The sequence below is a fragment of the Syngnathus scovelli genome, chromosome 7 (assembly GCF_024217435.2).
Source record: "Syngnathus scovelli strain Florida chromosome 7, RoL_Ssco_1.2, whole genome shotgun sequence".
NCBI lineage: Eukaryota > Metazoa > Chordata > Actinopteri > Syngnathiformes > Syngnathidae > Syngnathus > Syngnathus scovelli.
In genome coordinates, this window is record NC_090853.1 from 1,468,164 (window position 1) to 1,480,109 (window position 11,946).

General features: G+C 44.7%; 2 protein-coding genes across 4 annotated transcripts; both read right to left on the minus strand.

Annotated features, from left to right (window-relative positions):
* Positions 1–139: 139 nt before the first annotated feature.
* Positions 140–5,748, minus strand: relb (v-rel avian reticuloendotheliosis viral oncogene homolog B). Of its 3 annotated transcripts, XM_049726556.2 has the most exons (10): positions 5,278–5,748; positions 5,091–5,111; positions 4,664–4,833; positions 2,926–3,261; positions 2,600–2,766; positions 2,408–2,499; positions 2,202–2,333; positions 1,769–2,089; positions 1,560–1,631; positions 140–1,347 (listed from the first exon to the last, which is right to left on the minus strand). In XM_049726556.2, the coding sequence occupies exons 1-10, from the start codon at positions 5,300–5,302 to the stop codon at positions 935–937; spliced, it is 1,749 nt and encodes a 582-aa protein (XP_049582513.1). In that variant the 5' UTR covers positions 5,303–5,748; the 3' UTR covers positions 140–934. The 3 variants fall into 3 exon arrangements, with proteins under 3 accessions (XP_049582513.1, XP_049582515.1, XP_068507454.1); XM_049726558.1 differs by lacking the exons at positions 4,664–4,833; positions 5,091–5,111; positions 5,278–5,748 and adding an exon at positions 3,470–4,652; XM_068651353.1 differs by lacking the exons at positions 4,664–4,833; positions 5,091–5,111; positions 5,278–5,748 and adding an exon at positions 3,399–4,652.
* Positions 5,749–5,987: 239 nt separating this feature from the next.
* Positions 5,988–11,937, minus strand: clptm1 (CLPTM1 regulator of GABA type A receptor forward trafficking). Its single transcript, XM_049726555.2, has 14 exons — positions 11,802–11,937; positions 9,806–9,948; positions 9,589–9,712; positions 9,325–9,483; positions 9,119–9,236; positions 8,957–9,042; positions 8,579–8,699; positions 8,254–8,498; positions 8,077–8,170; positions 7,806–7,996; positions 7,622–7,717; positions 7,415–7,550; positions 7,143–7,310; positions 5,988–7,051 (listed from the first exon to the last, which is right to left on the minus strand). Exons 1-14 carry the CDS (start codon positions 11,850–11,852, stop codon positions 6,870–6,872), a joined length of 1,914 nt encoding a protein of 637 aa, XP_049582512.1. The 5' UTR covers positions 11,853–11,937; the 3' UTR covers positions 5,988–6,869.
* Between the last annotated feature and the right edge of the window lie 9 nt (positions 11,938–11,946).

An 11,946-nucleotide genomic window follows, 5' to 3' on the forward strand; every position in this document is an offset into this window, starting at 1 on the left:
AAAGCAGGTAGTAGCACCAGCAGCAGCTACTTGGAAAGACAAAACAAGAACTTACACAATTCACTGTAACATGTACACGTCTAATTCTTGAGAATTGTGAAGTGCAATAGTTTCCAATGATGACACTTATGATAAAGAGTTGATTTTTGTCATGTTTTACTTTTCCCGTCATCGCAGTGTTTATTTACATTGGAATGTTCGACAGGTTTGTTTAAGTACACTGACTAACACGACAGTTCCTTTTGAGAGTGAAACTTCAAATATCCCATGACTCAATAATGACAAGAAAACAGTTCAGAATGTTTCAGGCTAAACTTAGGCACATGACAATTTATAAAACAAACAATTACTATACACATATACACTCAAGTATTTGGCAATGCTGAGCGGCTCTCTTTCACTAAAGCCATGACCAGCAAGGCCTTCAGAATGAATTTGCGAGCAGTTTAAGTAATGAGTCAATGCTTTACATCGTGTCAGCTTTTGTGTGAGGGAGAAAAAGAAATACACATTTGAGATTAAATCTAGACTACAATGTATATACTTTTCCCTTTATCAATCTTCAAAAGAACAAACCTGCATGAAACGTAGTAATAACTACAACAGGAAAAATGGCTATGGAATATTTTTTAGGTGAGCCAATTGTACTGTTTCATTTGTAAACAAAGAAAAGTGTATTCAAAACAATTTCTAAAAAATAGCAGTACTTGTGTTTGAGTACATTTTGTGGCAACTGATGCGTTCATAATTTTTTTTTTACTTTAAAACACAAGAACAGACCCTGCATAAACAAGTCCTTATGATTGACTAGCACTACTTAATTTACTACTTAACTACAAGAAGTTAATGTTATATGATGTTAGCTGAAACAAAATGGAAAGATGTTGTTTAAGTGACGGTTGCGGTGCAGACTATTACCCGGAGTTTCATGCCCTCATAGGTCGTCTTCGGTCTTCACCTGCACCACGTTGGACGGGCTGGCCGGCGGCTCGGTCTGCATTTCCCAGTTCCCATTGACCAGCATGTTGAACTGCAAGTCGGCGTAATGAGAGAAGTCCTGCGTGTACAGACCGAGGTTCTGGTTGGGGTTGGGGTCCATGTTGGGAAAAGGGGCCTGACTAGTCTCAGGCATGGGCGAGACGCTGGGTAAGTCTGAAAACAAGTCCACAAAGGCGGGCATCTCCATCAGCTGGTTGAGGAGGGCCATATCTTTACTGTCCATGTTGGCATCCAGGGGCTCAGGGTAGCACATCTCCCCCGAAGGTCCGGGCCCCGCCTGGGCCGAGCACGGTGATGACATGGCGTGAGCGAAGTGGAAGGTCTGTTCCGGTGCCGCTGCGCACTCGGCTGCCGGTAAAAACGATAAGTGATTGGTACACAGTAGGGCTGAACCGTTTTAAAAACAAATAGTAATTATGTTTTTTTTTTTTTTTTTTTTTACAATCCAATTGAGATTTGAAGTGTGACATAAAAGTATACTTTTTGTTCCTACAAAAATTGCATGCTGCTAAATTGTGAAAACTGGGGTCAAAAGGTCACAAGGATACCGTGATACACACCTGTGACGTTGGCTGTGTCTTGGAAGTTCATGTCTGACTTGATCTTTCTCTTGCGCTTCACCTCATATGGATCTGACAGTGGAAAAGGTCACAAAAACACTCATCAAGGTTGTTGCACAGCTTAAATGGTTATTTCTGTGTTACAATAATAAAAGCAGTATGTTAAGATGCTTGCAGTTAGGTTTGCACGTCTTGCACGGCCTTAAGACCTGGATTATACGGCAGGTACGTGAAGGTGACCGGCTCGCTCTCCATTTGGTCGGACAGCCGGCGCAGGGTGACGCAGACGTCCACTTCCTCCGCGATGTCCTGGTCCTGGTAGGGTGGCGTTTTGAACACGATGGCGATCTGCCGGTGGACGTCCGTCTGGGCGAACTCGCCGTTTGCTTTCCAAGAGCCGCGCCGGAAGATGATCTCGATATCATCTTTCTGCACTTTGTCACACAGCATGTAGATCTCCGTCTTGCCAGTGCAGGGTCCCGTGTACTGGTTCAGCTGGCTTATTTTTAACTGGGACGTCGTGGTGGCCTCTGACAGGGAAAAGCAAATCCAGCCAGCCATCAGATGCGATGCGAAAAAATAGAATTAAAACAACCAAGGTTGTTATAGTAAAAAGATTTCAATTGTGCGTTCATTGCCTACTTTTGTCATAGACGGGATTGGACACCACGGGACTGAGACTGTCCGTCGTGCCGTCCTCCCACTCCAGCTCACACTGGAAACACAAACGCACGGCGTTCATGTCCATGTCCTCGATGCCCTTGGAGTGACCAGCTAAGGGAGCGAATAAATCAATGATTATAACATACCATCATACAAAGAGGCGTGCATGTGTGTGTGTGTCTTACTTAAAAATGGGTCAATATTCTGGCTTCTTCTTTTTTGCAATGAGACGTCAAGTTCTTTCCTTCTCACACACTGGATGCCCAGGTTGGCGAAGCTGTCAAATCACAGCCAACGACCAACAAGCATGAAAAACCATCCACGTCCCATCCACGTGGTGGAACAAGGACAACAGGTCTGGAGATGAAAAGCCGCACCTGTGACGCCGGTTGCTGTGAGGATTCAACGTCACCACGCAGATGCCCGATCCCTTCGGGCAGTCTTTTCCTACCAGGCAGTGGGGGTGCGGCCGGTGTGGGGGGTCTTTGGTCACCAGGGAAACCGTGACCGTGACCTTCTTCAAGTGCTCGATGGAACCTTGAATCTAAAAAAAAAAAAGTCATACATATTGGATGGGGCCTTTTTTTTTTTTTTTTCAAACTTCCGGCTCCATTTTCTCAAACATGTTGACACAAGGTGTGTTTAAAAGGACTAAAATCCCAATTTGTCATCCGAATGAAATTACCCGTGACATCCTCCATACCTCTATGGCAGGCTGAGTCTTGTTGCTTTCACTGCCGGACGCGCCCAGGATGCTGCCGGCCGAGCGGCCTTCGCACTCATAGCGAAACCTCATGCCTCGCTCTTTGGGTTGCTCCACCACCACCAGCTTGGGCTTCTCCAGACTGCGCTCCAGCATCTCCACCCCGGACCGGCTCTTAGCGGTGACGGCGGCGGCGTTGAAGGGCTTGGAGGTTAGCGGGCGCGGGTGGCCGCGACCGTGGCGGGAGGAGCCGGCTTGAGGATGGGGAGGCGGGCATTGAGACATGTCCCGGGGCGAGCAGAGCTGCTGGAGAGGTGGGGTGAAGCTGCAGCTTGACTAAAAGAAAACAAAACTGTCTGAAATGCTGACAGTGATGAGGGAAAATCACAAGCTCAGTAGCATGAAGAAGTCGTTTTTTTTTTTCTTTTTGCATAGTTAGCAAGTTTCCATTCCCCAGACGATATCAAACGCACCTAAAAACAAGTGAGCCACAGACCGGATCGCTTAATATGACATCATGCGGTAAATATTCAAGCGGGCCAACCTCTAGGGAACAATGAGAAGCAGCAGCAGAGTAAAGGAGACCCAGCCGCTCAACGTGCCATCATCTTGCCTGAGGTAACATGCTCTCGTTGCTGGCGTAAAGCATTCGACAAACGCAAAAATAAAAGAGCTGAGCGGCGCCAGCCCAAAGGAAATAGGAAGTCAGCTCACAGTCAACGACCAATGGAAGAGCAGCTCCCGGCCAAGAATGTGACCTTTCACCCCATCGGGGTGGGTTTGGCCAGTAGAGGACGGGCAAAACGAAAGTAGGAGTCAAGTTACAGCTCGGCTTCGCAATTCCTTCCATGGAGTTTCTTCTACTGTGACGTAACGTTGGCAAGTGATATAAGCCATACTGGCTGAGCCGCGTGGTTTACAGTAAGACCTGCTTGACTGCTTGGTACTGTGGAATCGCCCATGAGAAATCACATGACTTCCGCCAAGTTAGCAAAGTGTTGTTACTGGGATATTCCTGCGAGGTTCTTCGAGCATTTTTCAGCACCAATTTTACACAGAAAAAAAATTCATAGGTGACAAAAGGCATAACTTGTCTCAATTTACTCACAATTGTTTTTTTTCTGTCTGTCACTTTACGCCACTGATATCCATCGATAAGTAAGATAGTATAGTTTCAAGAAATGAATCACTATTATAAGACAACTTGTGTGAAATTGGATTCGTTCCCACGGCAACCTTGATGATCTGTCACTGCATGCCAGTGTGGCAAGGCATACTACTTGGGAACCACTTTGATTATTGGGCTTGGCTCAAAGTCAGATAGGATCTTCAAAAATCCAACACAATCCATTCGAGGATTCTGCTCGACTTTGGAGACCATTTTTGTCATGAAGCCAAAGCATTTAATGTGATGCGACATAAAGACTCATCTTTGACCAATACGGTCAAACCAAAACCATTACAGCCATTAATCACATCCTTATTCTCTGGACTGGGATGAAAAGGCCTTTTCTTTGCTCAACTCCCCCAGCGGCACTATTGCACGAATTCAACATGAATACGTACAGTCATGCCACACAATCCGAAAATATATTCGATCCACTTTTCAACAATATCCATCATTCATTCTTGAAGATGAAAGCCAAAAATATGCCATTTTGATCAAATCATGGAATGTTGGGAAGAAAGTGATCGGCTTCTGGAAACTAGCTTCGAACAAACAACAATCGAAATTTACCTGACACGCGGTGCCTCTCGCCACCAGCACCGGCTGGGAAGGTGGCGGGGAGGAGGCAGAGCAAAGTCGGTGCATCCTGTGGTTCTGGCCGTGCAGCTCGGCAGGAGGTGGCGGCGGTCTGGGGAGGGATATGCCTGTGTGGTCCTCTGTAATGATCTCCTGGATGAGGTCTGAGGCATAAGAGAGTAATTAGCATGTGGAAAGAGGGGCGCCACAAGATGGCTGACCTCAGTAAGTAGTATAACAGTTCACACACCAAAATATCAGTGACGTCATGCTTGCAAAATATGAACTAAGCAAATTTTTTTTTACAATTTTTTGTATTTCATAATCCACAAACAATAATAATCAGAAGAAAGTATTTAGAGTAGTGTGGGCTTAACATGTTTGGCTTTCTCATTAACTTTCTGTTCAAATTTGTACTCACCAAAATCGGACAGTCCTCTCTCTGCAAGACAAAAATAAAGAATCGATGAACAAGAGAAAAGACAATAACAGTCTAAACGTGTTCGACAAATGGGGGAGTCGCATAAAGAGGGAAAAAATAAATTGTATGCCAATGATGTCATCTCCCCGCCATCAACACACATGGACAAAATTTAGAAGACACCTACCGGGAGCGCAGCGAAAAACGTCCATGTCTCCAAGTACATCAAAACAGTCGCTATGGGGCGTTTTATTCTCAATAAAGGTCCTCCGTGACGCGAGTCAAAAGGTGTTCAGGTGGCTCCAAACGCCCCCGAAGCCATGTGAGGGGTGCCACAGCGATGACGGCGACGAAGAGTGGGCTTTGCAGCACTTTCGGCGTTTGCGTTTCCGTAGCAGCTCTCCTTCCGCCGATTGGTTGCTAGCCGCACTGGAAATCCCCAAACGTCACTTGGCTCATCGTCTAACTATTCTCTGCCAAAATACAGTACGGTCCCCAAATCGACGGCGCTGAGCCAGAAACCAACGATGAATATAGTAAAAAATTTACAACATCGAACGTCATTAAAGGGTGAAGTAATATTTTAAAGACTTTTTTTCTCGACCATTACTTTTACAGTAGTTTAACACACATGTCGGCGTATGACGTCATCTTTCCGCGACTGTCATGCGGCGCTTTAAAATAGTTTATGTTGTCACAGATTATTTAATTCATATTTGATTAGGGATTTTTATTTGTATACTTCACTACATAAAAATGCCACCATCGTGATTATGAAGCGACATCTGCAGGTGATTGTGTTATCAGCGTTTAAAAATAAAAGTGAAAGTACAACTGGGTCCAATTTTTTTTTGTATTTGGAACAGTGAGTTGAGAAAATAAAGGTCTTTGCCTAGATATTTTCAGTCACACTTGTTTTACTATAAACATGAATACTCAAAATTCATTATGTAGCAGCATGGAACCTTGTTTTGCTCGAGATTCACAGGCCTCACAATAATAACAAGGGACAGCAATTGTGCGTGCATGTGAACTGCTTTGGAGTGTTAACATGAAACACCCAGCAAGAGGGGTGTTGCCAGAGTTCGATTTGTAAATTAAATATTGCTAGACACTTTGGACATTGGCACTCATTAACAAGCTGGAATTCTGTACACGTTGAGGACGGACGTAAATGAGTCGATGAAGGAAAAAGAAAACTCATTGACAATATTTATATTTATATTAATACCAACAAGGCTGCTTTTTTTCTGTTCCAGTTTAGAACATGAACAATTTGTTTAAAATTAAAGGTCGTAGTCACGGTCTTGTCGATGTCCCCATTGGCATCATCCCAAGGTGATTTTCCAGTTTTCCTCCAACAATTCAATTCTTAAGTGGAATGAAAATTAGATTCACATGGGATTTACACAAAGAAGAAATGCTTCACTTGGCTTCTTTCTTCCATGTATACAAAAAATGTCTACACTCACTCCGCCATCCTCATTTCCAAGACACTGTACCCTTCCAAAATCAAACAGAATACATCACGTTTTGTTTTACTTCACTTGAACTGTAAAACGAGCGGGTGGGGAAGAAAAATTAAAATTTACCAAGTCTACAATGAAGATGATTCTCTGTGGATCCATACAGGAATCGGAGAGTACAGTTGAACTGCATTTTTTTTTTCCTTTCTCTTTTGTCCTTGACAGCCGACCCCATCTGCCTAATTTTCACAAGTCCTCTTTGCCCCGAAAGCCAGGGAGGCCGAACGTGTGGGGAGGGCGGTCAATGTCTTGCTTATTCGTTCTTTTTCTCCTTGTCTGGTTTGTCTGTGATGGCTGCCGCCTGGGCATCACCTGCTGCTTCTGCTGTGTTATTCTGCTGCGGTTGTTCCACTCCGCTGGTGCCGTACTCGTTGACCCTGTTGGGGTCCACTCGATATATCCAGCGCTGGTACAGGTAGATGAAAAAGACCACGTCTGCAAAAAAGACAAACACGTTACGGCATTTTCTTAAGTAGTGACCTACGGATCAACAGTACAAGCTGAGAGTGAAATTTAAGAGATGTACCGTCTCTGAGGCATCCTATCCTGTACATCATGGGCATCTTGATGACAAAGGCAAATAAGTCATCGATGAATGTATTCAGCGCCTTGTACGTGAGCATCCTCCACGGGAGGTGGGCCACTGATTTCATTTTGTAGTTGATGAATAGCTGCGGCGTCATTGTGATGAAGCCTAAATACACGGAGAGGGAGCTGTGTTATTTGACTCATTTCTAATTTCATACGTGCCCGTGGCTGTAAAAGCAAAGCTCAAATCGACACCGTTAGCTTACTTACCAAAGGTTAGCAAGAAGCCGTAGAGCATGCTTAGTACCCATGAGTACCAGCCTTTGTGCTCCACATACAATAAGCTGTAGATGGCGTAGCAGCCAAACAGAGGGTAAAGCAGCCATGACAAGTACTTGAAGGCCATCTGAGTGCAGAACCAGAAGAACCGGGTCAAAAACAACCACACAACATCCTCAAAAAGTCGTCTGGACTCACGTCGTCATAGATTTTGGTTGAAGACTGCACATATGTGGACTTGTCTTTGAACACGAGTCTCGGGAATAATCCTGCGATTTTATTCTCTCTGTCCAACTATGGAAAAAGAAAACAAGCATTGATATAGAAAACGGCTGCATTCATAAATTAAAAGAAAAAAAAAAACGAGTGTGCGTTGACTTACTTTGATATCCATGACCTTGGTGATTTTCCAGAAGTCGATAAGAAGGCCGATGAAGACGCTGACCTGCACCACAAAGTTGGTCTCGTTGTCGAGAATGTAGAGGAGCACCACCAGCGACTGGAACACTCCGAAAATGATGGAGCGCACAGAGAGGCCTTCCAATGACTGTCTGCTGTTCCAGAATTGGATGTCTTGGGAAGGAAAAAGTGGAGGAAAAGCGTGAGGGAAGATCAAAACATACGTACAGTGAGAATGGTTGTTGTGAGCTTACCGTTCTTAAAGGCCAGAAACTCGAAGATGCTATGCACGATGGAGACCACGATAGTGAGTCCGAGGAGGTAGGGGTTGGTTTCCAGTAGGGCCACCTTTAAAATATGATTCAATAAAAAAAATCAATTAAAATAATTGAAATATTTTGAAATCTGATTTTTTTTTATGTCCGCCCAACCTTGACAGAGTCCTGATCCTCATCAGACTGCTCGTAGGTGTCCTCAGGCAGGAAGTTCCACAACGAGCGAGCATTCTGGGCAGCGTAGAGCTGCCAGCGCCATAAGGACAGCGGGCAGTAGTTGAGGCGTAGTGGCAGTGTGCTCAAGCTATCATTAATGGGGTAGTAGTCCTTCTGAAGGTTCCAGTAGTCATTGAAGTACACTATCGGGTAGTAGTCTCCGCTCACCGCATCAAACTTTACATCTGGTGGAAGAAGTAGAAGAGGAACGTCGTGATATAGCTCGGACGTCAAATTCTTCTCGTGTTTCAGTGGAGAAACTTACGCTGGTCCAGCGGGGGTGGGACGGAGCCTTTCACCCAAGCCGTGTGGTCATCCACCATGTTGATGGTGAGGTTGGGGTGCCAGTGAGAGATGATTTCCACTGGACCGTGGCTCTCTGCCCGCTGAGAGGAGATGAAATTGCGTACGTGTCAAGAATGCTGGCGTTAATTGAAGTGCTTTGGCTTTACTCTCAAGTGAGCGTTTACATCACTTTAAACCACCTTGATAAATAAATAGCCCGACTGACTCAAGATTTGCACCTTCAAAAATGGAGACAAACTGACTTCGTTGTATTTGCTTATTAAGTTTGCAGAGCGTGTTGGGATAAAACCGTACTTAATATTTTGAACGGAAGCTTTGTCGTAAACCCTAGACTCACCTTGATCATCTCTGGATCTGCTTCCGTCTCCCCTGTGAGTAGATTCTTGGTCTTCATGAACTTCCTCCGCTTGAATTTGTTTAGCACTGAAAAACCAAAACGATTCCGTAAACCACGACAACGCAATCACAGAAATTGGCTCTCTAAAAATGGATGACTTACTTCGCGAGGCATGAACAGTCGCCAGTCTGCGATACTGCCCTTTGCGCTTTGGGTCCGGGTGCAGTCCACTCTTCGTGAAATAGACGTGAATATAGAGGGAGCCGTTCTGCTGCACCGCCTACAAGTCGACGCAGAGTTCATCAAATGCCACATGGTGTCTGCTAATTTCCACTGTAAACACCTGATCCCACCTCCGATGTTCTCACCTCGGGGATAGCCATCTCCTTATAGTGCTCATAGCAGCCGTCCCCATCGTCCCCCGTGGACCAGTCTCCGTAGACGAGGTCGCGGTGGAACCAGAAGAGAGAATCGGTGTTGTTGAAGTCGGTGAACACCTCGTCTTGAGAGATGTAAACATACAGGTCCTGCAGGCATGACGAGAAAATAAGAGATGCACGAGGGGGGAGGGATGGTTTGACTTTGACAAGGGGGATCTAAAATTAAATGTTATAAATTATTATTAATAATACCATGAGGGTGTCCTTAGTGAAAAGGTTCCTGCTGGGTACTCTGGGTGCTCCAGCCGCTGTGTTGGGGTCTGGAGTGGACGGCCCTCGACGGAACCAGCTACTGATGGCCCAGATGATAAAAATTCTACAAGTACATAATTTAACAGCGGCAGTGAGAAAATCCATCAATAGGAATGCAATTGCTATACTTATAAATTACAAAAAAAATGGTATGAACCTGAAGAGCACTCCTTTAATGACCTGCCAGGCATTAGGTGCTTGTTGTTGTTGCTGCTGTTGCTGCTGCTGGGGGTCCTGTGCATTTTCGGTCGTCTGCACAATCTGGCCGTCTGTTGTTGCAGCACTTCCATTACTGCTAACCTGCATCACAAAAAAGGGGGTGAGCAGGATTAAACACCCTTTTTGCTCTGATTAATGTGCATTTTCCTAAGCCTCCATATAATGTCGGCCCATGCCTAATAATATGTCACCCATTGTATATCAAATTGTCTTTTACACTCCTATGGGCTATACAATAAACAATGAGGTAATCATTCAATAAAAATCTCAAAGTTTGTCTGTGAAACGACACATTCCACCCTTCAGTGCTGTAAAACAAAACGGAACTGTCCACCAACAACACAAACAAGGCCACTTTTCTATTCAAATGACACAATAGACAAGCACAAGCAAAGTCATGGGACCCGTTGGCTATCTCAACGTTTAATCTTCCCCTTTGTTTTCAACACATGGGAGACAAAAGAGTTTGCTTCGAGCCAGTGGAGACATGACAAGGCAACGGTTAGGTGCAACAAGTAAATGATAAGCCTGATTGGAGTGAGTGTTTTAAGGTATGGAAGGAAATAAGTCACCGATTCTTCACGCGCAACATTTTACGGCCCTGAAGGGATTTTCTTTTACACCCGAGGCATGAATGAATATCACTAGCGGGCTTGAGAACAAGCGTGGTTATCCTTGGGAGTTCAATACATTTCCAAAAGGTGTACAAGGATTAAAAATTAACCGCTTGATGAGAAGTGGCGCTCTTGTAATGTTTAAATCCACTTCATGAGAGGATTTTTTCCCTGGTTGTGATATTTAACATCAAGTGAAACACGGGTTGAATTGATAACAACATGGCGAGATGACACACATCCTCAAACTAACAGCGAATGTTTGAAACCGATTTAGTACAAAATAGTCAGTTGAATCATCAAACAAAAATTAACAACAGTGTCAGAATTGAGTGCTCTAATTTGTTCTGTTCATGATATTGTATCAGCAGGGGGAATGCAAGAATTAATTTGAGGGCAGAATAGACCAGACGCGACTTTTGCCTCTAGGCTGACTCGTTTTTTAATTTAGTTAGCAGAAATGGTCTTTACAGTCAGGGCAACGCTAGTCGTAACTAGCTACCGGATCTTTGATTCTAAACGTGGATATTAACCCAGTTCGCCATGATTGACATTGTGCTGCTTTCACCAAGACGTCCTTTAAAAATATTTAGTTTTATTTAAGCCACTAATAACCGTCTATAGTAACAAGATGCATTATACATGGGAAGAGGACCTTGAAAAATAAATGTCATATTAAATTCCAATCGCAATATTAGGAGGGACATAGCCAATGTTTTTTTTTTTAATTACTAAACCCAAATTTGATGTTTGTTTCGATTTAGACCGCTACTTTTTGCAGTTTAATTTCCTTTAGGCAATCTAGTTGAAACTGACTGAGATCCAACCTAAAAAGCAGATGATGTTCAAAATCAGTATTTTTCAAAAACGCCCAAATCAGAGGACGACCACAATGACAAATAAGGAGTTAGCCCATTTGGAACAAGTGAACGATGTTTTGATAAGTGAACGATGCTTTGATAAGGTGACGTATGCGGACTGTCCCGAAGCTGCGTGGTTCCCTAGTCCGAGGCCTTGTGGTAGCTAGCTGACACCGGGGAGATAGTTAGCAATGAGCTTAGTAGCCCTTCCAGGCAGAATCTGTCCATTGGGATCACTCGTCTTGCACGCCAACAGCGTGAATTTGTCAGCAAGAGCACCGGAGGAAGGAGGGGGGGTAATGGGGGGGCGCGTTTTGAAAGCAACCGGCTCTGACAAATGTCACCCGGCCGCTTTAAACGGCAGCGGCGTGACACTCAACATTGTTACAGAAATGCGGTCCTCCTGTCAGTGAAAAGGAGAAACGGAACGCATATGTCAAGGCGGGGTGGCTGATTTTACCTCGCCATTGCTGACGGCTTCTTTAGTCGCTTGGCTCTCCTGCGTCGCCATCTTTCCTTGTCTCTGTCGCGCACACAAGCACGCTGCTACGTCGCGGGGAAATCTCGCGAGAGAACCACCACCGGCGTGGTGGGCGAGGCCAAAG